The sequence below is a fragment of the Equus przewalskii genome, chromosome 16 (genome assembly GCF_037783145.1).
Source record: "Equus przewalskii isolate Varuska chromosome 16, EquPr2, whole genome shotgun sequence".
In the NCBI taxonomy this organism is placed as follows: Eukaryota; Metazoa; Chordata; class Mammalia; order Perissodactyla; family Equidae; genus Equus; species Equus przewalskii.
The window spans coordinates 11,332,375-11,344,507 of record NC_091846.1 but is presented as its reverse complement, the minus strand read 5'-3'; the positions used below and the strand labels follow the sequence as shown (position 1 = coordinate 11,344,507).

Here is a 12,133-nt window from a genome sequence, read left to right as displayed (position 1 = left end):
TGCCACCTCAGCATGGCTTGATGAGTGGTGCCATGTCTGAGCTCAGGATCCAAACCCGCGAAACCCTGGGCCGCTGAAGCAGAGCACACAAACTTAACCACTCGGCCACAGGGCCAGCCCCCTAACTGTTTTTACAGTGATGGTTCACATCAGTTTTGTATATATTCATTTAAAAATAATATGTAGTTTTAGTTTACAGTGTGATAAATAGGACAACTATTATACAAAATTTGAAAAAATACTCAGACGTAAAAAAGAAAATAAAAAATCATTAATATTTGTATTATTTGGAGATAACATTTGGTGTCTACCTTGCTGACATTTTAAAATACTTATATAACATATATATATGTGTGTGTGTGTGTGTGTGTCATAACTTCCTTTTTCTTTTAACTTAAGAAAATGTCATACATGCTTTGTTAGGTTGTAAATAGACCTCAAAAACTATATTTTCTTTTCTTTCTTTTTTTTTTTTTTGGTGAGGAAGATTAGTCCTGAGCTAATATCTGCTGCCAATCCACCTCCTTTTGCTTGAGGAAGATTGTCCCTGAGCTAATATCCATGACAATCTTCCTCTATTTTATGTGGGATGCTGCCACAGCATGGCTTGACAAGTGGTGTGCAGGTCTGTGCCTGGGATTCGAACCTGTGAACCCCAGGCTGCCAAAGCAGTGCAGGTGAACATAACCACTATGCCACTAGGCTGGCCCTGCCTCCCCCGGCCCCTGCAAAAAACTAGATTTGTTCTTTGGACTTTGCCCGAAGTCCAGGCATCTCCCAAACATTCAGTACAGTCTCTTTGATTTCAAAATGTCATTAAGCTGGTTCTCACCGAGATAATACAGTTAAGAGATCACTGTTCTTCAAGCAGTCAGACAAGTTATCCACGGCAGCTTCCAAGGTAAGGAGTGCTTCCATTACATAACCCTGCAAACATGCAAAGACAACATTTTACACTGCTTGTAGCTACTGTTAACTTCCTGTAGATAAATTTAATTAATGCAAACTTTATTCAAATGATGGTAATATCATTGAAAGCTAGACAGGCATCACTATTTTAATTTACGAAGCCTAAAAACAAATTTTAAAGGCCACTTAGGAAATTCAGATGGCTTAGAAGTTAGCAGATAATCATGAAGATTTATTTCCCTAGGTCTGAGGTCCTCAACAGATGAATTTCATCTGAAATCCAACAGGGAAGGGGCAAGGCTAAAGGGGCAAGCATGGTCCCTGGCAGAGAGGGATGGTGGGCATTTGAAATACAGAATGGCAATGTCTGAAAGCCAGATATTAAGACATGAGGTATGAGAAAGGCTGTGCCTCAGCGGCATTTTCCAATGGCCAGAAGGAAGAAAAGAAGCTAGAGTCTACTGGCATGCAGGCCTCCTGAGATGCAGGAACGTTCCTGATGGAAAGGAATGGCTGGGCCCAAGCTACAGAGCTTGCAGTGCTCTTGGTGTTCAACCTTCCCAGCTCCCCAGTCTCTGGAGTCCCCAGTCTTCAGGGTCTTCTCGTGGCATCTACTCTCTCTGTTATTTCTTCCAGTTCTTCTCAGTTTAGTGAAGGCTAACTACAGAGAGAGGGGTGGTGCTTTGCAAAGACACAATGGAGATCCCTTCTTTGAGTGGAGAGATTGCACAATTGCATCTTAGGTTTTAGCAAAAAGACAAAACAATATTAAATAACTCCCCCATGCCCTGCCAAATAAAACCAACAACAAAAACAACAAAGGAGTCACCAAAGGATTTCAGTTGTTGGCTCAATAAAACAGTAACCACTGGATTTCTAGAACAATGCTCCTTGAAGTGATTTTTGTAAATACAAAAGTCAACATTTAAAAATTTTCAAGTAAATTATACATGCCCAAATGGCTAGAATAATTTGCAGGAGAAAGAAGGCTCAAAGAAAGTTAACTCCTCATCTTTGAAATGCGAGAAGATGGATGAGTTCAGTGGTCTTTCCTTCCATACCTGAATCTCATCTCCATGTTCTCCAATCACCTCTACCAGTCTTGAGAGAACGTCAGACAAGGCATGTGCTGACAGAGGCTGTTTGAGTGCCCGGAATATCTGGAAGGACCGACCGGCATAGTGCCTTGAAGAGCTTGCGAGGGCTGTCTGTAACGCAACTTCACTCAAGTGTTGCTCCAGATGGAAACCTAGGGCCCAAAGAGGTTAGGTCAGCCACTACTCTGAGAACTGTGGGGCATCAGTTATCTGTAAGTATAAAACAGGCTAACTGCACAGAGCTACCTCCTGGGTGGTATGTACTTACCATTTTAAAATAAAAACTACATTTGAATAAATCTTAAGGAGGCAGAAGCTTTGGAACAAGATGGTCCTGTTTGGGGATCAAGGGTTTTGAGACTCTGGGAAACTTAGTCTCTATGAGCCTATTTCCTTACCTTTAACTTGTGAATAATAGCATCTATCTCATAGAATTATTGTGAAAATTTACTTAAAAAATGCTTTGTACAATGTCTGACGCATAATATGTGCTCACAAATGTCTTATTTATTACCCTGCTATTTTTCAACACCGTTCTTCTGTACTACTTTTTACTTAGAATACCTTCACTCCTTTTTTCATAAGAGAATTTGTTAGAAACAAATTTTCAGAGGACTTGTGTATGTAGCGGGAGGAGGTTAGTGGATCTAGTCAACTCTACACACGACCAAGGCCCGTGCCAAAGTCTTTGCTCTTCAGAATAGTCTATAAAAATGCAGATGTGTAGATACTGTAAAGAAGGCAGCCATCATTTAAACTTTAGGCTAAATATTTGTTCTTCCAATAGCATGAAGGTAATCTCAGTCATCAGAAAACCATTTGGTCAGATGGAGATGAAGTTGTAAGGTAAAGCCCATGACTGAGTCCTGGGCCATTAAACTGTACATGTGCTGTGACTCAGGAGGAAGAAAACCAGGCCAGGAGAGTCAGAGGCCATGATGAAAACAGCAATTCTGGCTGTCTCTGTGATCTGGAAGGCCCGGCGGCACATTTGATTGTCACATGAAAGTGGACCAGGAGGGGTAATTCATTGTTATTGTTCTTAGCTGCTGCTTGGCTGTTTGACCCTAGGGACATGTAGACTGTACAAGAAAATGTTCCCGCCAAGCAAACAAAGGGTCCTGGAAAATGGACTTAGGGTGGGAAATACAGAAATAAACCCATGTAGGCAGTTCACAAATTATGAATGAGTCATGTTTCAAAATAGTTTGTTATGTCTTTATTTTGCTTTTCAAAACATATTTTCCTACTTAGGCCATTTTATATGTGGGGTTAGGTCCCCTGGCAATGAACAAAAGCTTATTCAAATCATAATGCTAGAACTATAATAGTAAGATTGCAGAACTCCCCCCACCCCCCCACCATGACAATGTCCTTTGGGAAAAGCTATTTAATGTGTAGCAGAGAAAAGGAATAATTCCTTCTGTCCCCAGTCACACAGTGACCCTATACTTCCCAGCCTTCCTTGCAGTTAGATGTGACCTCGTGCCTGAGTTCTGGCCAGTGGAATGTGGGAAGAAGCAGTGGATGCTTGGTTCAGGCCTGGCATATAAACTCCTCCTGAGGAGTCCTCCACTCACTCGTTCTTCCTCCACCTGCTGGCTGGACGCAGAGGGTCTATAGAGGCCTCTGAGCCTAGGGGCTGGCAGAGCCTCAGCATGGAGGGTCTCTGAAGCAGCAGGTGGAAGGCCGTCTGCCAAACATCCACCCTGAACTATTATGTGATCCAGAAATAACCTTCTATTGTGTTAGGCTTCTGAGCTTTGAGGGTTGTTTGTTACAGCAGCTATGCTACCCTGACTAATACACTGTTTCCAGGAACATATTTTATTGGGCTGTAGTGGAAACAGGCGGAAAGCAGAGATGGACAAAGAAATTGCGGTGGGTAAAAATAGCTTGGGCAATGTGTGAGAAGACTGAGACTCTAAGCAGCCTGAAGCAGCCTCTGAGAATACAGTACAGGCATTTGTATATTTTCTCATTTTTTTTTTTAAAGATTTTATTTTTTTCCTTTTTCTCCCCAAAGCCCCCCACTGTTACATAGTTGTATATTCTTCGTTGTGGGTCCACCTAGTTGTGGCATGTGGGATGGTGCCTCAGCGTGGTTTGATGAGCAGTGCCATGTCCGCGCCCAGGATTCGAACCAACGAAACACTGGGCCGTCTGCAGCGGAGCGCACGAACTTAACCACTTGGCCACGGGGCCAGCCCCCTATATTTTCTCATTTTTATGATCTTCATATAATCAAGAGTTTTAGATAAATTAATGGTTCACACAGAAACAGTACATTTCTTCCTTTGGGCTCTGTTCAGTTATTAAGTGACTTTTAAGTGGGGGAAAACAGCAAATGTAAATAGTCTTAATATTTCAAAGAAATTCCACAGAGGAAACTCACAACAAGAAATGGCAATCCTATTCCTGGAATGACTCCCATTTCAGTCTATCAGTATTTTTTGTTTTTTATTAAGTATCCTCTGATAATGAAAAGAGATGTGGCTAACCTGGAATGTTTCAAACTGTGAGATGTGCTGTCAGAGCCCCTTGGAAAGCCACTGAGCCATGTTTAATAGGGCCAGCCTGGTGCGTGAAAAAGGTAGAGATGGTTGTTGCATCACGCTGAGGAACCGAATTTAAATTTCACACACAAATCAGCTCAGGCCATGTTGAATCAGAACAGAATTCAGCTAAGGGCTTAAATATTATGATGCTACTATAATCTAATTAAGAGTCACATTGTGTTCAGAATATTGAGTAGTCATTGGCACAGGACTTGTTAGCAAATACTTTTAAAGTCAAAAACATTTTATTACAAAATTTTTTTTTAAACCAGTTTGCAAGGCTGACAATTTCTCACAGTTGAGTCTGATGACAGTCAAGTAATTAGATTTAAATAAAACATTATATGCACAGTTTAATTCTAGTGAGATAAATGAAGCAAGGAGAACGGTGACCTTGGGGAAATTATTTGATAGAGCATAATGCAAATATACGTGACATTAACAATCACTCAGTGAGGGACATCTGAAATAAGCTTCGAAAGTCCCCTATGAACATTCTTCTGTTATCGAAGCCCAATGCAGGACCATATACATGGTGTGTAGTCATAAGGGGAGAATGAGCTCCATTATAGAAAAACGCTGGAAGTCCAATTTGGGGAAATAGGATGAAGTACCTGATTTGGAATCTTTAAATACGGATACAACGTGACGCAGAAAATTAGTGAGCTGTTCAGCACTCTTCGAATTCTGATTTTTAGGCGTGATGTCTTCATGGCACCAAAGTGGACCAAATGCCCTTAAAGAAAATAAGCAAAATGTCAAAAATATTGCTATCATTTTGCATTTTTAAAACCACATATGTAGTTCTAACTCCAAAGATGCAATACATGTTTTTAAAATTTTACTAATTAATATGGGGGTGAATTTCAGTCTTAGAAAGCTTAACAGTATACTCAAAGCAGACCTAGCTAATCTGTGGAGACATACTCTTTCTTAAGTTTTATTTATAAAATTAAAACCTCACAACATTAAAACTTCTCAATTCACCAGAACAGTGTGTGGCACATAATAGGTGTGACATAAGTGTTTGTTAAATAAAATGATATAAAATATAGATTTAGACACAGGCTTAATTTGAACATTTGCAGAGAGAATGCTTTTACCAGCATTACTTCATTAGGTTGCCAGATACCATAGAACCAAATTGAAGATACAGCTTCTGTTGTCTACTTGGTTTTCAACAGTAAGAATGGGATGGAGCCAGATGTGAGAATTTCAGAGAACACCCTTCTCAACATGTGGTGTTGACAATGGTGAGTGGTGACACTGCCTTTCTTCTCCATGAATGATTTAGGCCTCTGAAGTACCCTGTATGTAGGCACATCAGCCCCCTTCCTAAGCTTCCTGCATATTAAATCCCATAGTGAGCTGAGAGCTGTGCAGAATACCCTGAACCATCATTAATGGAGGAGAGAAAATGCTCTTTTTTCATTTTTTGCATTAATTGATATGTTAGTTGAAGAAAGAAAAACTATGCACCATACCAGATAACACATGTACAGACGAGACTTCCAGGCCTTAACTCACCGAGACAGGAGAGCACACCCCAGGTCACAGGTAAGCATGCTTTTACACAAATACTGAACCTCAGGGTGCTAGAAATTCTGAAGCCTTATAAGTGAACTTGTTTATTAGAAGAACCAGAAGACCTGAAAAAACAGGATTGCTTGTAGTTTTTCTTGATTTTGATTATTATTAGTTTGATTCCTTTCCTATCATGTTTCTGGTCTCTGACTTCCATTCATAAATGACTCCTGGGAGGAGATAAGCAGACAGTGGTCCCCTCTGTCGCTGCTCCTGGGTCAACCGTGGCTATTATCTTTGGTTTCCAGAGTGATGTTCTTTGCAAAGTCTCAGAACTCCCAGATCCTGGCAGCTCTAGATGATTAAAGTCATGTTCACCACGGGGTGCTACTATCTCCTGCCTCCATCTGCTGCGTCGTCATTATACACAAATCTCCCTGCCCAGCAACTAGGACATCAGTGGGATCTTAGACAACTTCTACAGTGTCTGCCTTGTACACAGACTCCAGCAGGTGCAATTTAGAAGAGAAAATAGGACTCTGCTAGAACTCCGGGATCACTTTCCCATCTGTGTGGCTTTAAAGTGATGGCATTTTGCCCCCAATATCGAGCTGAAAACAATAGCCTGTTTCCTAACCCCTCATTACCTGGTTGTTAGAAACTCAATGAGCTTGTTCGCCTTCTCATCCGTTTCAGCGGCTGTGTCCACGTCTTCCACCTCTTGGGTCATCTGCGGGAGGTTCCCACTGCTCCCTCCCAGACTGATGCTGGAGGAGGTGGAACTGGAGCTAAGCCCCGAGTCTGGAACTGGGGATGACTGGTCCTCTCTCAGAAAGTCAAAGCCACCTGGTGGGAGAAAAAGGTCAAGGTGGAATGTACAAGGCAGGGCACTTAATGAGGTCAGGAGGTGAGGGTACAGAAGTGTGTATTTAAATTTTTTGGAGAAAACATTTAATTTTGGCTATGTGATCAAATGAGACTGATATTCTTTCCTTGCTTATGGTATAGTTGCACTGCTGTGTAAACCAGCGTTTTTGGTAATAGAAGGTGATCTGCTATTTTCTACTCTGGTGTTTTTTTTTTCCTAAAGATTGGCACCTGAGCTAACATCTGTTGCCAATCTTCCTTTTTTTCCTTCTCCTCCCCGAAGCCCCAGTACATAGTTGTATATTCTAGTTGTAGGTCCTTCTGGTTGTGCTATGTGGGATGCTGCCTCAGCATGGCTTGATGAGCAGGGTGTCCCCACCCAGGCTCCGAACCAGCAAAACCCTGGGCTGCCGGAGCGGAGTGCACAAAGTTAACCACTCAGTCATGGGGCTGGCCCCTACTCCAGTGTTTTAACTGATGCTTTCTGCAAAAGAAGTGGGGTGTGGGTGGGTGTGTGTGTGCCTGTGTGTACATGCACAGGTTGATGAACAGTTCTACAATACATTGGGACCCAATTGTGCATTAGTAAATTATATCTTGGAATTATACTACTTAAATATGTGAAATGATACTGCTTTTGAGGATACCAGCAACTGATGGCTGATGAGTAAGTTATACATAACATTTTAGAGTAAATGTGTCCAGAATTGTGAATATTATGTGCATATTAATAATTTTAATAAACTATGTCTCATGGTAGTCAAAGAAATATGGTCTAAGCAAATACTATGTTTTTTTCCCCACTACAGATTTGGGTATCATTCTATATTTCTGGGTGTGTTGCGGTTTGAAATTGTATATGTGTGACCATCCCTTTTCTCCTCCTTAATAATCATAAAAAGTACATAGTTCTGGTATGTCTGACAGATAGACTGAATTAAGAGTATGAAGCCCTGGGTCTGAATAGCATCTTTGCCATTTATTTTGTAATCTCAGGGAGTTTATAATAACTTCTCGGTACCTCAGTTTCCTGTTATAATAAGATAAAGACAATAATTTCTATCACAAAGGTTTTTAATGTGGATTTGAAAGCAACTATAGTTGAAATTAGGTATTCGATAGATATTTAATAAATGTTTATGAAAGGGAGACGCTTTTCATACACCTATTCCATGTGTGCTATAGATTCAATCATTTTAGCTCTCTCGTTTTTCCTGCCTGTGGTGTATTTTGTATTTTGTTTTGTAAATCCCCACTCTAACCCATTTTATGCCACATCAGTGTTAATAGTGGATGCAAAACTGATGCACTCAAAGATACATGGCTTAACAGACATTACAGTTTTCTCAGCCTAAAGCCATGTGCTTAAGGGAATACATCCTTATCCTGGGGTGTTAGAACAGCCAGAACTCTTCAGATTCTTTTAATTAAGTCTCTAGAGTAAAGAGTTTTGTGTCTCTGAGAGGCTATTGATAGATTATGTTCGATTAAGTGTAGCTAGGTTCAAAACAAAGAGCTTAAACCGTGGTCAGTGGTCTGTACATCTCAGAGTTAATGACTTCATATTTGTTTTCCAAGGAAACATGTTAACGTCTCTCAGAAGGTAAGACAGTGCTGAGTACAAGTGATGAATAAAAGGGACATCCTTTTCAAGGTTATGAAGAAAGTCGGTGGTGACATATGAAATGCCATACCATAACCTGAGCCAGCATAATGTACGAAATAATTAGGTAAAAAAAGTAGCCCCAGAGCTCTGTTAGTTCATCATTTTAAGATATTCTAAATGTTCTGGTTCTAAGTGAAAACCACTGATCAACCCTTTGGGGAAAATTTTCATAAACAGCTGGACACAGCAGTGTAATTTCTTTGACTCAGCTAATGCTTTCTGTTCTCTTTTCTAAGAAGAAATTTTTGGTTTCAAAACAGCAATGGTTTTTAATAGATTTCCACTAATGGTGCCTCCCAGAGAGGTCAGTCATTTAATAAAGTGAAAATTCCTTCAGGGGAACTAGAAGGTACACCTGGCATCTCGGCAATGGTTCTCAAGGAGATGGAGATGGTCACTGTTTTCTGCATTCTCATCCTTCAGTGTCCTAGACAGATGCTCTCGGCCAATGGACATCTTAATGTTTTATGCATCAATAAGAACATATTTAATGAGAGCAGCAACATAACAATAATAAGGAAAATATATCTGAAAATATTCAGTAATGAAGGATTCTGAAAGGCAAGTTAACATCAAGTGAAATGGTGCATATATGTTGTGCTGTTATTTTATCACTTGGAAAGTTAGGGGGTAACAGCATTGGAGAACGGAAGCTGGACTCCATGGACACCTTCAGTTATCTTGTATTTGTGACCCTGTCTCAGGCTCCCTGCCACTCCTTCTTTTGTTACCTGTGTAGAGATATTCAGGTTGATAAGCTGGCTGAACTGTTAGGGTCTTAGCTTCACCCATCTCTCGAGTCTGCAGGAGCACGGAAGCAATGGCATGAAAACTGCTATTGCAAGAGAGGGCGATCAAGAGGTGAAGAAGCAATTTCTTGCTGTGTTCAAAGACTTCGGGCCGGTAATGGTCCAAACCTGGAACAAAACGGTGGAATCTCTTAGTATAAACAAATTTTAAGCTCATTTAGATTCCAGGGATAGTAAAGATTCCAAGATACCCGGGAGGAACATGTTAAAAGAATGTTTAGTTTTCTTTGTTATTGCTTGTGTTACCAACATAAAGAAGTTGGGCTTAGGAAAAATAAAATGCTTTATTCCTTGAATCAAATGTTCTCATAAAATGCTGATAGATGGACTTCTCTTGACCTTTCTTTAGCATCTGACATGGTTAGCATTCCTCCTGCTTTGTTCTCTTCCCTGGATCTCCCTGTTACTGAAGGATTCTAATTTTATTCATCTCTCTGTAACTGAACTCCTTGGCTGGCTGTTCCTCTTTCCATTTTTGCTCTACAACTTGGGTATTTTAAAATCTCAGTGCTTGGCCCGCTGTGCTCTATATTCTTTCTCTCTGTGCACTGACCGTGCCTCATAGCTTTAAATTCATCACATCTAGCCAAAGACCCTCAAAGAGGCCAACTGGTTTTGCATATCCTTATAGATATAGCATTAGTGAGGGACCACCCTATTTATATTGTAGCATTAGGACAATTTTAAACAAAGACTGATCAACTGAAATTGTAGGGCAGATGTTACAAAAAGGCAATGAAAAATGGAGGAGACTAAATATTTCAGAAATGAGGAAAGCAGGATGTCAACGTAAAAGGAAAGCTCTATGGATTACCTCTATATGGTTTTGACCCTATTGGCTAGAATTCCTCTCAGATCCAGTCTTACCTAAGAAGACAGCATGAAGTAATAATGGTAGATGAAGAGCCCAGTCTTCTCTTACACTGTGATCCACCACCATCTCAGTCATAAAAATTACAGCAATATTGCACCTAATCAATGAAATGATGACATTAATGCAACTTCTAAAGAGGATGGAACTATACTTATAGATCATTAAGTCACAATTAAATATAACTCTTAAGCCTTGCTGAAGTGTTATGTAACACTCTTCTTTCAGGGAAATGGAGCTTAACTTCTGACATTGCACAGAGCTCCACGAGAAGAAGAAACATCAGTTGAGCTAATCACATAACAGAACTCTACTAGTCACCTAGGTAAATAAGACCTGAGGGATGAAGAGAAATAGAAGACAAAAGTCCTCTCTTCTTACAATCTAAAAAGCATAACAGAATGAATACCCATATTAAGATTACATCAAAGAAAAATTCAAAGGCCTACAAGGCAGCTTTGCATGTTGGTTAATATTGGACCACACTCTGCCAATATACTGAGAGCTGCAATTCAAGTCGTGCATGGTCTCTCTGATTTCAAAGGTCATTTCACTTGATGGGACCTGGAATAGGTTTCTCTCTTCTCATAGGAAGAAAATCCAGTAAAGCTAAGTAGTTGTTTCTCTCTACCTGCACATGCTGCTCACCTGTGGAGTGGCCCCCGAGGAGTGATGGTCTCTGGGAGGTAGTCAACCAGGGGGGCCCAGCATCCTCCAGTACAAGGCATCGGTAAGGGCTGCGGCTGTTTGGTCTCTGTGATAGTCAACAGCCAGCCCGTGTAGGGAGAAATTGGGTCATCTGTGGGGTGAGAAAGACAAGCATGCTTTACTATTTTCAGGGCGAGATTTTTGTTTTCCCTACTTGGTGTTTTTAGAAAGAATCTTACAAACTCATGCTTGTAAAAATAACTTTCTAACCATTCAATTTGGTGAGTATGAATTACATCATCAAATGGGTTAGAATTACTAGATTAAGTTTCTTTCACCCCTTTATTTTTTGGATACATACTTTATAGTTACTCACTATAGAGTGACGGAAAATACAGATACACAAAAAGAAAAACATTAAATCATATGAATTTCCATCACTGTGAAAACTTGCTCTTTCTCTGATCTCCCCCATCTCAGTAAAATGCAATTCCATTATTTTCAGTTTGCTTAGATCAGAGTCATCTCTGACTTCTCTCTCACATCTCACATCCAACTCATAATCATGATGATAGTAAAAATAATAAAAATAACAACATTAGAACTAATAAAGAGAGCACTTACTTTGCGCTAGGCACTGGTCTATACATTTCACATATTAATAATGCAATAATAGGTACCTATTATCCCTATTTTTAGAGGAGAAACTGAGGTTAAGTAACTTGCTACAATCAACATATTCAGTGAGCTCTACCTTCAAAATGTATCTAGAATATGACCGCTTTTCACCATTGTCGCCATCACTACTATCCTAGTCGAAGCCACCACCCTCCCTCACATGGGTTACTACGGTATCTTCCTTACCGTCTCCCTGCTTCCATCCTTGCCCCTCTACAGTCTGTTTTCCACAGAGTAGCCAGTCATCCTTTTTTTTTTTAATTGAGGTATAATTCATCAGAGCAATCCTTTTAAAATAGAAGCTCATTCACATCTCTTTTTCTGCTTAACACTCACCAGTGGCTCCCCTTCTCGCTCAAAATGAAATCCAAAATCTACACCATGGCCTTTCAGCTCTTACAAGATCTTCCTCCTACTACTCTCTTGGCTTATCTCCTACAACCGTCCCCCTTCCTCACTCTGCCCCAGTCACCCTGGCTTTCCTGCTGTTCTGTGATCGTGCTAGG

At 40.4% G+C, this 12,133-nt stretch overlaps 2 protein-coding genes across 10 annotated transcripts in view; one reads left to right on the top strand and one right to left on the bottom strand.

Moving 5' to 3' along the window:
• The window catches only part of FRY (FRY microtubule binding protein), a 403,013-nt gene that overhangs the window by 55,806 nt on the left and 335,074 nt on the right, over positions 1-12,133 (bottom strand). For all 8 annotated transcript variants that reach the window (XM_070577933.1, XM_070577936.1, XM_070577934.1 and 5 more), the window contains 7 exons: positions 10,950-11,100; positions 10,298-10,401; positions 9,353-9,538; positions 6,736-6,934; positions 5,179-5,300; positions 1,971-2,158; positions 833-927 (listed from right to left, as the gene is read on the bottom strand). In XM_070577933.1, coding sequence (XP_070434034.1) covers positions 833-927; positions 1,971-2,158; positions 5,179-5,300; positions 6,736-6,934; positions 9,353-9,538; positions 10,298-10,401; positions 10,950-11,100 — 1,045 coding nt within the window. The remainder of the gene's footprint in view (positions 1-832; positions 928-1,970; positions 2,159-5,178; positions 5,301-6,735; positions 6,935-9,352; positions 9,539-10,297; positions 10,402-10,949; positions 11,101-12,133) is intronic.
• Positions 1-12,133, top strand: part of ZAR1L (zygote arrest 1 like) — a 104,195-nt gene that overhangs the window by 69,441 nt on the left and 22,621 nt on the right. The gene's annotated exons all lie outside the window — the stretch shown is intronic.